At 36.2% G+C, this 15,092-nt stretch overlaps 1 protein-coding gene across 7 annotated transcripts in view; it reads right to left on the bottom strand.

The window, feature by feature from the left end:
* RABGAP1 (RAB GTPase activating protein 1) overlaps positions 1-15,092 on the bottom strand; it is a 198,137-nt gene that overhangs the window by 14,270 nt on the left and 168,775 nt on the right. For all 7 annotated transcript variants that reach the window (XM_031954259.1, XM_031954261.1, XM_031954262.1 and 4 more), the window contains 4 exons: positions 13,632-13,673; positions 12,892-13,020; positions 3,346-3,438; positions 2,759-2,869 (listed from right to left, as the gene is read on the bottom strand). In XM_031954259.1, coding sequence (XP_031810119.1) covers positions 2,759-2,869; positions 3,346-3,438; positions 12,892-13,020; positions 13,632-13,673 — 375 coding nt within the window. The remainder of the gene's footprint in view (positions 1-2,758; positions 2,870-3,345; positions 3,439-12,891; positions 13,021-13,631; positions 13,674-15,092) is intronic.

Genomic DNA, 15,092 nt, shown 5'->3' with positions numbered 1-15,092 from the left:
AACTAGGTCATCTTGTAAGAAGAACCTATCTAGTTTTCAAAGGCTTCTGAGACCCCATTGACCGAATTACGCTTTAAAAAGTGAGGAGCTGTTTCCCCTCTTAATATGAGGGGACTGCATTTTGGGGGACATGCATTGTTGTCCTTTTAGTTATGCTTTAGACTTCAGGAAAAGCCATAGAATCGGGGATGAGAGATTTCCTCCAGATTTTCAGTCTCTTGATCTGAAGCAGCTGAAGAGGACATGGTACTGACAAAAGGAAACCTACAAGTTCAGGTGTTTCTCTCTCTGACTCACTAGGATATCCTTGAGTCAGACCATGCTGCTCGAGTATTTTGGATATTTTAGGAATAATTTCTATTTTTCATTCAGCCTTACATAAATATCAGTTAATACCAACTTTCATATCTAACCTTTGAATGCTGATTCTTTAACTTTGATGTTACAAACTAGTCAATTAACTAATCTCTCTGGGCTTAAGTTTCTAAATATTTAAATTGGGTTTAACATTCCCTATTACTATATTGCCTGGTAAAAGGGGTTTATGTAGGTAATGCTGCAGATTGCAACCCATCCTGTGTGCTTTATAACTTTAAAGCCTTATGCTATAAATGAAATACTGTCATGCACTGCTGAGATCGTAGATGTATTGTAGTACTGTTAATCAGACTCTGCAGGTGGGATACTGGGAACAGAAAATCAGATTTTTTTGATGCTGGTTTATTGCTTTGATTATTTCCTTTTTATACAAGTAGAAGGAAAAGTTTGAAAATCATTGCCCAAGAGTAATATTGCCCTTTTGGCAATAAAACACTTCTTTGGCACAGAAGTCAAGAACAAAGTCCTTGATCCACTTTTAAACTTGTGGGATGGTAATGTTACCATTAGACTGTCAATTTCTGGCCAAGAGACAATGGTTCAAGCTACATCCCTGCTGGAATCAAATGATAAAATGCTTATACCTAAGAGGCAAAGCCTTTTCACTCACAGATAGAACTTAGTTCTACCTACTCATGGAACATTTTGCATCAACCTGATTATTATTAATGATAATTAGCAGTACACATAAATTGTTTTGGGACTTCAAAGTGTGTGATATAGTGGGAAAAGCCCTGGTCTAGGAGTCAGAGGACCCTGTCATTACTCTTATTGTCTGCATGATCCTGGGAAAAATGACCTCACATATCTGAATCTCAATTTATTCATGCAAAGTAAGAGTAAAAATGAGGAATCAAAAGTGGAAAAAGTATTTTATAAACCTGGATAAATCTAACCTTCCCCATGTACATAGAGGAGGACATAGGCTGTGCTTCCTGACCTTCTTAATCACACACAACGCAACACTCTCTGCTAACCTGTTATCCCCTCACACCACTCACTGGGCCATGCAGAAGTCCAAGAAACGCTTTCCCTTTTCGGGGTACAAGGTTCAAAATCATCATATTGGGAATTAGCCCAAACAGCCACAACTTCAAACTAGAGGAAAGCATCCCCAAATATGAAGCAACATCCTGGAGTCTAATGACATTGAAAATCCTGCCTTTGAAAGAATTGAGGAAAACTCAGCCTTCAAAACACAATCTCTTTCACCCTGGTTCTATGCAAATGCTGCTTCAAGCTTTTAACAAGACAAAATAACCAGAAGCAGAAGCTGCTATCTAAGGGCCTCCAACTATTGTAAAAAAGGACAGGTTTCCCCAGCCCTCTTTCCTTGAAGCTCCAGGTTGCTAAGAGTCCACTTTGAGTAAAAAAATAATTCTGGAAACACAATTTTTAACTATATCTACAATCATAAAAGCTGCAATTTTTCCAGAGGAGTTTTCGCTAAATGTTTACCACCACAAGGCCAGAAGTGCTACCACTGGATGATGTTCCAAAATTGGGGGGAGGGGAAAGGTGGAGTCTATAACTTGTCAACAGAAACTACTAAAGCAAATTTCAAACTGCCAGGGCACTTGGCTGCAGTTCTATTAGAAGTCCTTATTTAATCATTACATAGCAGGCAGAATAAATAGTGGGCTAAACATTTTTTATCCCAAGAAGCCACCAGTGTAGAAGGGATACAGGAGATGACTAGGATTACTAATTCAAACCCAGACTCCCCGCCAGTGCTGATGTGACCTCCCTGCTTTGGTGTAAAGCTTTAAGTGGATGTAGAATGCACTATGTGTCTGTCAGTCACCCATGGACCAGTGTAGACAAATGGTGGCTTGAGACAGAAGGCTGATCAGCAGATGACTTTTTTCATATTAACTCATGAAAATTATGTAACTAGAGTGTGGAGGTATTATGATATGCAGCAACAGAAGAAGCATTTAAGCCAATGAAATAAATCAATTTTTTTAAGTACTGACAAATTTTATTGGTAATAAAGTATAAAACTAAAAAACAATACATAAAAAAATCAAAGAATAGGCAGCAAGATTAGATATGTAGGATTGACTGTATGTAAAGCATGTGGAAGGGGTGAACTTAAATTCCAAATAATAGATAATATTTTCAGAACTGAGCTAGGAGCAAGAATTTAACAAGATAAGTAGAAAAATGGTTATAATTTCTACCAAGAAGTCATTCAACGATTTAGATGAGTTAAAAAAAAAAAAAAAAACCTAGAAATCAAATATATCAATAAGTCTTTTAATATATGCTATATATTTAACTATATATATGCTATATATATATATATATATATATATATATATATATATATATATATGCTATATATATATGTATATATGTAACTTTGGATCAGACTTACATTATCCAGGTCCTTACGCAGTGCAATCTTGCTGGTTACTAGCTCATGGGCCAGATCATCATTTTCTTGTTCCAACCTCATGTTAGCTTCTTGAAGGCGTCTGTTTTCCCGCTAGGAGGCAAGGAGGCATGAACATGCAAATGACAAAAAGAAAAAGTTCCTCACAAATTGTCCTATGCTAGGAAAACCACTACAACATTTTGTAAGTAAAGATTCATGTCTGGGAGTCCTATGAGAAACCTGCTTTATCCTGGATTGATTCCTCCTAAGGACAAGAATTAATTCCTTTTCCAATTTTCTACTTGCAAAAAGAAATATTTCATCAAATCAAGTGATCTTGGTCAAGTGGTTACTTATTATTACTTAACTGTGACAGGAAAGCAAGATTCTCGACTGTTGGCTGATTTATTTGCTTTGCTAAATAAATTCTTGAAAGCTCAATCTGAAACCTAAACCTAGAAACAGTGAACTCTATAAATAATGCTAGTCATGATTTGAAAGAAAAAAACAGGCACAATTTTATAAAACAAAATACACAAAGTACAGCAACTGGATCATATTTGACATTGAATTCCTCAGGACAATACCTCAAATCGTTCAATAGGGTCTTCCTGCTGAGCCTGCTGCTCCCTCATAGTATGATATTCTTTTTCATACTTTTTCAACTTCTTCTGGCTAATCTATGAGAGATGAAAGGACAAATGTACAGATATATCAGAAAATAACATGTACAAAGTTCTTGCAAAAACTTTTTTTGTTTAGTACAAGCTTAATTCAAGTCCACAATTAGACATGACAGCCCTAAACTTCCATCATCTTAAACTACATCCATTAAAATGTAGTGCCCAGGACAAAGGAAATAAGGGTCTTGCTCTCTTCTGTCCTGGTCATATCAGGAATTAAAATTATCGCCCAATTCTTTCAGGAGCTTTATTTTGGCAGGGGCATTGTCAAACTGTAGTAGGTCCAAAGGAAGGTAATGAGGATAGTAAGACATTTGAAGTTTATGCCCCAAGAAAACTGATTGAAAGAATTGGGAAAGTTTGCCTTGAAGTCCGTCAACACATCAAATTTATTAAGCCAGGACTGGTGAAGGAAATGGCAAACTATTCCATCATCTTGTTAAGGAAACCTCATGGACAATGTAGTCCATGGAGTCATGAAGAGTCAAACACAATTGAACAACAATATGGGCCAGGGACTTTACTAACACTGAAGGCAAAAAAAACCCTCTTTTTTCTTGCCCTCAAGAAGCTAACATTCTAATGAAGGAAACAACATGCAAACAATTGCATACCTACTAAATGTATTACATATATAGAGAGTAAACTGGATGTAGTCTTAAAGGAAAGGCACTAGTATTAGGAAAGGCTTCTTGTAGAAATGGAGATTTTAGATGGGACTTAAGAGAAATGGTTGTCTGGAGGCAGGAGGTTTAGCTGGTGAAAAGGCACAGAGCGGGTATATTGTGCAAGGAACAGCATCTTTGTATCATGGAATGTAGAAGAAAAGTAAAAAGTAAGGTATTAGAAGACTGGAAAAGTGGGAGAGGAACAGATTGGACAGCTTTAAAAGTCACATAAAGGATTTTAAATATGAGATCCCGGAGGTAATAAGAAATCAAAGCAATTTACTGAATAGGGGAGAGAGGAGAATGGTAAGGAGGAGAATGGTCAGATGTGACCTTTAGGACGTTCATTTGGGTAGCAGAATGGAGGATGGACTGGAATGGGAAGAGATATGAGGCAGAGAGACCAACCAGTAAGGCTCTTGCTATAGTCTAGATCTGAGGTGATAAGTGATAGGCAAAAGTTTTAGAAGGAAAATTTTGCAGCAGCATAAAACTTCCTCCAAAAGTATAATGGATACCCCAGAATGTTCCACAATACTGAAAGTCTTTAAGTGGATCCTGGATGACCACTTGTTAGATATGCTGGAAAATATATTGCAGTTATTTGCATGGAGAAGGTAATTAAAACCCATGGGAGCTGGGAGAGTCACCAAATCTAAGTACAGAGAAGAGAGCATTGGGAATGCCCAGGTAGGGAATGGCTAGTACAAAGCCATGCAATGGATGAAACAATTAGATTAGCTCTTTTGAATTTCTATATTAATTACATATCATAAAATTTAGTGCTTGATTTGTTTCATAAATCATCCCATGATTCACATATAGTCAATCTTTTCTCCACCCAGTAGATATTTGATATATATATATATATATATATATATATATATATATATATATATATATATATATAAGAATCAATTTCCAACTTGGAGCTGGTAGTCTCTGGGTTACAATCCTTGCTCTGTTAAGAACTATCTTTGTGGCTTTACTGTTAGGAGCTTCAATTTTCTCCTCGGTTAAATAGAAATTATCTCTCTTACGTGGCTATCATAGGAAAACTGCTTTGTTGACAGTAAAATGCTATAGAAATGTGAAATAGTGCCTGGAGTAGTAACATTCTACATGCTCCCCTCCTCCCATGCTACTGCTATCTAGACCTGCCTCAATTAGGACTTTTATTAATGGAGTCTTGGACTCTGCTCAAGGAGTGTCGGCCAAGAAAAGCACATTTATTTGGTTCTAAGCTGTAGGAAGATACCCATTAAACACTTCTGGGGAGGCCACAAGGCTTAAGGCAGAGGTCAGCTTTAAACCCTGATCTACTGTGGTTTAAGACCAATGTCTTGAGTATTTATTGAGTTTCAAAATGATACCCAGAGAAAGCACCTATATAAAACACTTGTATAGTTGGTAAATGGATAAACAATCCTAACAGATCAATATGGAGGAATTGAAAATAAATGCAAACAAATTAGAACTATAGCCAGAAAACAATCCTTCCTCTATCTTGCAAGATGTTATGTGTGGAGGGAAATCTGGGATAAGGCTCCCCCTAGTGAGAAGCATGCAGCAATTAATTCACCATGTCCAATGTGACCGTCTAAGCTTCCTTAGCTTACACATCTACCGAAAAATTACAAAATCTCAGAGCAGTATGATACTTCAGACTTCATCTATTTCAGACTGTCCCTGTGACTTTCTACATGTCAGACAAGTATAAAGCCTCTCCTTGAAGTCCTCTGGTGAAGGGGAACTCACTATAACTCAGAAAAGTACTTGTTTTGTTGTACTTTTGGATGATCTTTGATTAGAAAGTTTTAGATAAGTCAAAACTAGCAACTACTACCACTGGTCCTATCTAGATTCTAATACCTCAGGACCCATGAAACAGCACTGTTTTTTAAGCCCCATCTAACTTAAGTTAGTGAAAATTTCTCATTGTCAATACTACATAAAAAGTCACTCAACTTTTCACACATTTCCTAATTATACTTCTAAAGAGAACACTAGCCATAAGTCATTAAAAAAAGGAGACATTTCTCAAAATAGTTACATCTTTTCTTTCTCCCCATTATTTTACTAATTAAGGAAATTGCAGAATATGACTTGTCAGGCTCCTCTATACTAAAGCTAAGACCACACTTGTTCTGCTGGCCAGCAGATCTTAGACTCTGAGTCAGTCCAGGGGGTCTGGAAAAAAGTTAATAGTTCTTTACCATAACAGTATGATTCCAGTGAACTAAACAGTCAAAGTAAATATATGGATGAGGGGGTTAGGTATAAATAGCAAATTCTAAAAATTTATTTTTCATTTTTCCTCTTTAAATTACCTTTTGAATTTTAGAAATCAGATTCCTAAAATGGTCATCTTGCTGACAGTCACCTGGAGACTGATGTTAAATGGAGAGGATTCTGGGAAAGGATAGCATGGGGTTCAATTATGCCTTGTGAATGAATAAGGATGGAAGAGAATCCAAAGAGTAAAGTCCAAAGAGCATTGGACTTGCAGCCAGGAAGAACCCAAATGCAAATCCAATATCAAACACTTATTAGCTATGGGACCCTTAACAAATTAACCAGTCTATTTGTTTCAGTTTTCTTATCTGTAAAATAAAAACAACAGTACTTGCCTCAGTGCTTTTGGGAGATGACATGAGATATTATTTGAAAAGGGCTTTGTAAATCTCAAACCTTTAAAGTGCTTTATAAATGCTTTTATTATACTCTTATTTTTTTCCTTCCCTTTTCCTCCCCACATTTCTATCTAATCCTGGAAAGTGAATGGCCTACTTTCAACATGACACGATAACCAAGAAAGCAAACATGAGTTGGGATTGCCTTAGTAAAAGCACAGGAGAAGTAGGAGACAGAGTGGAGAGAATTTCAGGACTAGATTCAGGAAGACTTGTCTTCTTGAGTTAAAATCTGGTTTCAGATACTTACTAGCTGTGGAACCATGGACAAGTCACTTAATAACCCTTTTTGCCTCAGTTTCCTCATCTATAAAATGAACTGCAGAAGGAAAGGGCAAAGAGTTGAACATGACTGAAATGAAATCACCACCACCAAAGTAAAAGCATCCTCTGTAGAATAATGAAGATAAAGAGCAATAATGCTCTGGAGGAAGATTAGTAGTGTGAGGAGGGGAGTGGATTTAAGGGAAAACTAAGGTCAAGCTAATAATAAAGCTAAAATTTCTACAGCACTTTTGATGTTTATCGAATGATTTATATACATTACCTTATTTTAACTTCATCAACAAAGATGTGAGACAGACATTAAAAGCATGATTTCCATTTTACAGATAAAACTAGGGCTCAGAGAAGTCAAATGTTTTGCTCCTGTTCACCAAGCTAATAAACACCACAGCTGGAATCTGAAAACTGGGTTTTTCCTGACTTGAGGGATTTTTCCACTATACTACACTTGTGTTCCTGGAAGGATTTTTGATGGTAGCTGGTGAACTGCAGATTGGCCTGCTCAGCTGGCTTTCTCCTGGCCTTTAGAGGGAACTTGGTTTCAGTGGAGAAAATGCAGGAGGACAGGCCAGCTACCATAAGGCTGATGAAGATGGAAATGAATCTGTCTCTCCTTGGCTCTGAGAGCTTGAGCTCCTGCCTCCAGTCTGCTTCTCTTCTCTGGCTCTTCTGAGTTTGGCTCTGTGTCCCAGCTTATATGCTCTACACTGAGTGTAAACCAATCATTATATCACTAGGAAACCATTATTTGTTGTAAGATTAAATCAATCATACTGAACCATGCTAAACTAGATAACCATTGTCTCTATCAATTCCACCAACTTAACACCTTATAAGAATCCTTGTTTCAGAGTACTGGCCCATAACAGATTTTTAAGCTTAGAAGAGAGCTTAAAGATCAGTCACCAATGCCTTTATTTTAAAGATGAGTTAACTGAGGCCCAGAGAAGTTCAGTGAAGTGTTTACATTCACAGTAAAGAAGTGGCAGTACTGACAGTCAGAATGAGAGGACCATCAGACTGAAGGTGCTGCTGGGAAGGAATGTAAGCACCAAATGGAATTGTTTCTAAGGGAGAGGGGCTTCCTCAGAAGATGAGACAGTTGCTTGCTGGAAAGATAAAATGAAGTATGTTCTAAAGCTCCTAAAGATCAGTGGAAAAGTCCCAAGAGCATGGATTCTGGAACACTCTCATGTACTTGGCTAACTTGTCTCTTTAGAAAGCCCTTCCCCCCACCCCCGTACTCTCCTGTGCACTTTGTGCTGGTTTGTAAAGCCTTTGTTGGATCCTAGTGTTTCTGATCCTCACAGAACTTATCAATGAAGAAGCTCTTTTAAGGGCTGGAATCATGTCTAATTTCTATTGCCCTGCATGGAACAGGTGCTAAATGACCATTTGCACAAGAAAGACTGCTTCCTTCTGTGAGAAGCTGAAATACTGATCACTCACTCACACATGATTAAATCTGACACCAGGCTCTTTTCTGTTCAAAAGTACATATACATAAAAAGAAAAAAAAAGATTCCTTACAATAGATGATTTATAGCTTAGACCAAAAGAATGACATACACCATTCTAACCACAAAAAGAGGGGTGGTAGGCCCAAGACCCAGTTAGGATTTTGGCAGCCAGCCAGCCAAAATGTCTTTGCCCCAGACTTCCTCTTTGCTTACCCCTCTTGTTAGTTTTTTTCAAGTGTGACTCAGGAAAACTGTCCTATCAAATACCCTCTTCACATTCAGAAGGGAAAAATAAAGCCGGGATTAGTCAGATTGCTACTGGAGAAAGAGTAAGACTTGGGGTCAGGAAACTTGAATTCAAAACCTGACTCCAAAATTTACCATGTATTTGACTCTGGACATATGACATAATCATTCTAAGATTCCATTTCCTTTTCTGTTAAAAGGAACTAATAATACTTATACTATTATATTTTATAAACTTTTCATGAAGAATGAATTTTGTAAGACTCTTAAATGTTACCATCTTGTTTACTTGTGGCAAAATAGATATTGTATTTAATTTCCAAGTTTGGTATGCTGTGATAACTAAGATTTCTTGAAATATATTGTTTCAAGACTTTCAATATGAAATCACTTAGATTAAGAGGTCTCAATGACCATAAGTATATCAACAATGACAAACAGCCTGTGGATGTTCACTGTCCTGATTCAGCCTGACCCTTTATCAAACATGTAAATGATCAGGGCTCCCTAGGGGATTACCAACTGAAGTCCTCACTCAATTTCTGGTCCTATATTGTAAATTACCCTACCTCAGCCTGCTATTAATAAATGACCCAAAGAATTTTTTTCCCATCACTTCTTGGTCTGAGAAGGAATACCCTTTCTTCTCTTAACCTGTTCTCAAACAAGCCCATCTTTATGGTATAAAACTTCCCTGCTGACACTGCGTTCCATGTATCAGATCCCACCAAGTCTCTCCCTTCCTCACAAGAGCAATCCTGGATTCGTGTGTGTTGCATAATCTTTCTTGTATTGCTATATAGTGTGGGTAATTTATTTTTTGTCTGCTTGCTATGCCACAGAATAATAACATTTTGTATAAGTCTCCAGAATACCAAATTTCCTCTAAATTCTTGAACACAGGTTTCTTGCTTTAACCTGAGCCACGAGGTCAAATATGACAAATGGTCACTTAGAAAACTTTAATAACTCCATTAACTACTAAAGGTTAAATAGTTGACCCCAATTTTAAATCTTTTTTTTCTCTCAAAATCCTTTTTATTTATACCTGGCCTCCAGCCAAATCGGGTGGCTTGCTATACTTCCATGTGCCCCTTAGTTTCTAGTCTTCTTGTTTCTGCTTATGCTGTTCAAAGGAGTACAGATTAGAGCTTGGAGGGATCAGAGAAGTGATCCATAACACCAAGAATGTAATGCTTCTACAAAATGACCTTGACAATAAAGGAGTAGTGTTGGTATTTAAATCTGACTACAAATCCAGATATTACCATTAGGTTCTCTTTGTCTTGATTGTCTAGGTCTCGAAAGCAATCAGGTTCTTCCTTGACTTTTAAATAGTTATAACATACACTTAGATTAATACTTTAGGATTTGAAAAATGTTAGGTGAAGAATCTGGACTTTATTCAAGAAATTAAAGGTCATTTGATATTTCTGACTAACCACTAAATACATCATTCTTGGAAATTAAACACAATTATTCTGCCACAGGCAAGTAAAGCACCAGAACTGTGCCTAATGCACATATTTGTTGTAAGAATCACATAAGAAAATGCACCTAAAGAGCTTTGAAACCATAAAACACTATGTAAATTATAGCTATTATTAAATAATAATAATTATGATGATAACTTCTAGCACTTTATAAGAAGTCTATCAATACAATTTCAATCATTTGAGAATAATCTATCCAGGATAGGAATGACGTGATCCACATTTTCCTATTGAGGAACAACTGACTTGTGGGGCCAGGTTGTTGGAATCAATCTAATAAACAACCACATAACTGCCAAAATTATCCTAAATTTTTTTGGTATTAAATGTAGCTAATAAAATGTCCTGTAATCACAATTAACAAATAAAGAATATTTTACATTTTTGTATTGCCTTCACCAAAGCACTCTGAATGTGCTTTCATCTTTCATTTCCATTTTAGAAGATTCTCATTAGGGAAATGGCTTGTAGGAGGTAGTGGCAGAAAGAAATCTTTTTGACTCTAAGATTAGTGTTTAATCCACTATACCACGTATAATACCACGTACCTAAAAATCTAAAGATCTGTTTTTTTTTTACATGAAATTTCATTCAATTTCCTGGCTGAATTGATTTCCCTGCTCTTACTTTCCTCCCATCTGCCTGACTTTTTATTCTCAGGTTCCTTTTCCCGTAGCAAGGCTGTTTGGTCTCACAGGGTTTTGTGTCCTAGGTCCACTTTGTTTCTCTAAATATATATAGATCCAGCTTAAATTTCTCCTGAACTCCGCCTGCATTGTAAGCTACCTGTTGACACTGTCTCCTGAGTGTTAATATTTTAAATTCAACATATCTAAGATGGAATTCTTCTTCTCCCTGCTAATAGTATTGCCACCTTTTCAGTCACTCAGATTAATAATCTCAGAGTCATCCTCAACTCTTCTTCCTTCATATTCCTCACCTCATCCAGTAAGTTGGCAATGATCTTTCCCCAAAATCTGTCATATCCTTTCTTGTCTATCCCATGGCTACCACAGTAGCTAGAGCCCTCACTGCCACCAGAACTATTGTGACAATCTCCTAACTGGTTTTCCTTCTTCCATTTTTTCCTTTCTCCAAAGAATCCTCTATACAACTCATTCCCATGCTCAAAATACTTCAATGGCTCCTCACTGTTTAAGAGAAAATATAAAACCCTCAATCTGGCATTTTAAGATTTTCACAATTTGGCTCCTACTTCCCTTTCCATTCTTATTTCATAGAACTCCCCATTAATTAAATGTATGTTCCAGACAACCTGTCTTAGATCTCCAACCTTGCCTTTCTCTATGCATTTGGATGAGCTGTTCCCCATGTTTAGCAGATACTTCATCTTCATCTTTAAGGCTTAGTTCAGATGCTGTCTCCTCCCTGACCCCTTTTCCTCCATTTTCCTGATGCCATACTAATATTCATGTTGTATCTCTAACTTTTTAAGGGCAGGGAATGTTTCCTTTTTTTGAGTCTGTATAACCCTAGTGTGAGGCATATTATTTCCCTCTTAGAAGATGCTGAATAAATATTTACTAATCACATTTGTTTAGTTTTCATAATAAAGGTCAGTTTCACAGAGAATACTAACGTTTGATGCTGTCTCAATGAAAGGTGCAAACTAAAACAAAGTTCACCTGACATTTTCCCCATCCATACAATAAGTCTTTCAAAGCAATAAGTACTTCTAAATCATGTATCTTCAACTACTTATTTGCCCTAATGCAAGTCTAACTAACCTATATGTCCCACTCAAGCTTGCTTAGCACGAATTAAATCCAAATCCCACACTAGTGATGTAGACAACCCAAACTAAGACAATTACAGGGTTTTAAATTCATGGTATTCAAAAGTGGCTAATTCCATTCAAAAGTGCAATTCCATTGATTTCTCTCTCCTTTTTAAAATTCCTTTTAGAGAGGTAGAAAAAGAGAGCATTTTAAGTCATGCTGCTTGGCCTTCTCCTTATCTATAAACTCTCATAAACAATTCGTTTGTACTATTTCTGTTATACATCTATTTTTTATTATATTACCGACACACTTCTCTTATTCTTCTTATACAAGATTTTAAGCTCCTCGAGGTAAGGAAACATTTTCATTTTCCATTGGCATCTTCCCAACAGTTAGCACAGAATGTGGCCCAGAATAGGAGCTCAATAAATGTTTGATGAAGCTGGAAATGGAACCCCTCTATGCCATATCTGCAAAATGGGTATAGTAATTTTCTGCACAGAGATGTCATGAAAACTGAATTAAGTTAAGAACACGAAAGCAATCTGAAAAACATTCAAATGTTACACAATGCTTATAAGAGATGAATAGAGGACTTCTTGATTTTGCTATTTATATGACTTTGGGAAAGTAAGAAACACTGGGTTTTAGTTTTCTCAACTGTTAAAAAAAAAAAAAAAGATGGTGTTGAATAAGACAAACTCTCAGGATCTTTTGCAACTCTAAATACTATGACACCATTATTATATGGTCATCAACAATGTTATTCCTTGGAAGATTGACAGACTTCTGCCAAGACATGAAAGTGAAACCTAGCACAGAAAAGGGAAAGGAAAACTTAAAATATATTAATTACTATTTACCTTCATATTGCAAGCTAACTCCATTAGTTTTTTTGCATTTTCTTCAGAGCGATATCGCTTAGGAAGCTGAACTCGAAAGAACTTCAAAGCGCCTTCAAAATCTGTCAGCAGCAGGTCATCCTTGGAAGTCTTCAAAAAGAAGGCAAGAAAATAGATGCAGACACAGAAAAAAAAAATTTGCATGAAAATGTACAAGCAACATTTGAATAAACCTAAAAACAGTGACTACTTAGTGTTTTCCCCTTTCTTAGTCTTTGCTTGAGTAATCATTACCTAATCCTGGAATGTCCTCCTTTCCTTGGCTATTAAATTTCTACCCATCCCTCAAAGCTTAACTCAAATGCTACTTCCTCCATGAAACCTCTTGGCTACTGATGCCACCCAAACTCCATCTTCCTTGCCTCCTCTTATCAAAATGCACTTGGTTTTATACCTAACAAATAACATAATTATCATTCATATCTCTCTACTGTAGGATAAAGTTTAAAAGACAAATCTCATATTTTTCCAGTGCCAAGAATAAAGGTTTACACTTAGTATTTTACTTAATAAAGGTCTATCAAAAAAGGCTTCTTTAAGTGTTTATTAGAAATTCATTTTTCTATTTAGAGCATCAACATGGAAAAGCTACACTGACATAATAGCGAAAGGTAGCTGTTAAAACTTTGCTTTAAGATAAGACTAATTGCTATAAACTATACAGAACATGGATAAAATAAAAATTTGACAGAAAGTCTTACCTTTAATAAACCAAGGGCAACATTAAAAATAACACTTATTCCCTAAAGAAGAAGGATAAAATGAACAATTTTAGTATTTGAGTCTGGTTATCATATTTACTTCATAAAAACTTAATTTTGTTTGGAAAAGTGATCTTTAATGTTTTTTCCATCTCTAAATTCTAGGAATCATTAATTTAACCAAAGAACAGAATCTTTGGGGAAAGGATAGGATGAATACTTTGTGCTGACAATCCATCTGAACTGTTGTAATCTCATATTTTCCTGAAAAAGTATGTCTCTCGTATGATTTCCTAAATGGAACCACATGAGCAAAAATAAAAATTTTAGAGACTCTTATTTGTTATCTTGTGAAGCACATCAAAACTTACTGATATACTGCAAAAACTTTAATGCTCTGTTGGCAATGAGTGTCACAAATGAGGCCACTATCCAAACAACCCATGTATCCTTTCTTATCCCTATGAACTGCAAACATAGCATCTTTGAGCTAGAAGAGTTCTCTGAGGTTCTCTAGGATCCAACCTACACCTAAAGAGGAATCCCCTTTATAACATTACTGACAAGTGGCCAGCTACCCTCTGCTGTAAGACCTTCAAGACTTGGAAAACTACTACCTTCTGGCAACTCATTGTACCTGTGAAGAACTCATATTGAAAAGTAATGAGGTATCTCTCTTACCCAGTATTCCTTGTTCTCTTCTGTGGAGCTAATGGGAATAAGGGCTCAGTGGAAGAGGTTTTTAATGTACTGTCTTCCAGGAAATATGAAGCAACTTTTTGGCGTCTAATTGTAATAACCAGAATTTATTGTGATGGTTGGTGTCATATGATGTTTTACCACAAAGGACAGCTTATTAATGAGGACTGATTATTTGGACAAGACTATGATATGAAAATAATATATTAAAAAATCAGGGAAGTAAAAGTGTTTTTACATATGTATATAAAATTGACATTTCTATAACCTTTGCCAGTTTCTATAGTCTTGTTCTCCTAAGTCTTTCAAGTGAATATCATCTTGATATTACAGAGCAGCAAACAGAGCCTCAGAAAGGGAAAGTAATTCACATTTGTAGGAGGATCTGTATATTTTCCAATAAAGTAAACTAAGATCAAGAAGGGGGAAATGACTCGCCCAAGAAGCACCAAACTGGGATTGAAATTCAGATCTTTTCATTACAAGTTCACTGGTCATTCTAAAATAGTAAGCTGCCTTCCAATTAGATCCACTTTAAAACATATATATGGATAACTCTTTCTCTTTTCTTCTCCTTTCTTATTATTATCCTCTTTCCTACATCTATCTACCTCTCCTTTCCTGTCTACCTGAATGGCTTTGTTCCATTCCCTGTCTGACTGCAAAAGGGATCACTGAACCAGAAAAACCAGAAAATTCCTTTGCTTCTGCTTGCAATTATCTCTATAGCAGCAATTCTTAAACTTTTCTCATTCATACCTC

This window comes from Sarcophilus harrisii, chromosome 2 (genome assembly GCF_902635505.1).
Source record: "Sarcophilus harrisii chromosome 2, mSarHar1.11, whole genome shotgun sequence".
Taxonomy (NCBI): Eukaryota; Metazoa; Chordata; class Mammalia; order Dasyuromorphia; family Dasyuridae; genus Sarcophilus; species Sarcophilus harrisii.
The sequence above is the reverse complement of the archived record's forward strand: the minus strand, read 5'-3'. Positions and strand labels throughout refer to the sequence as shown.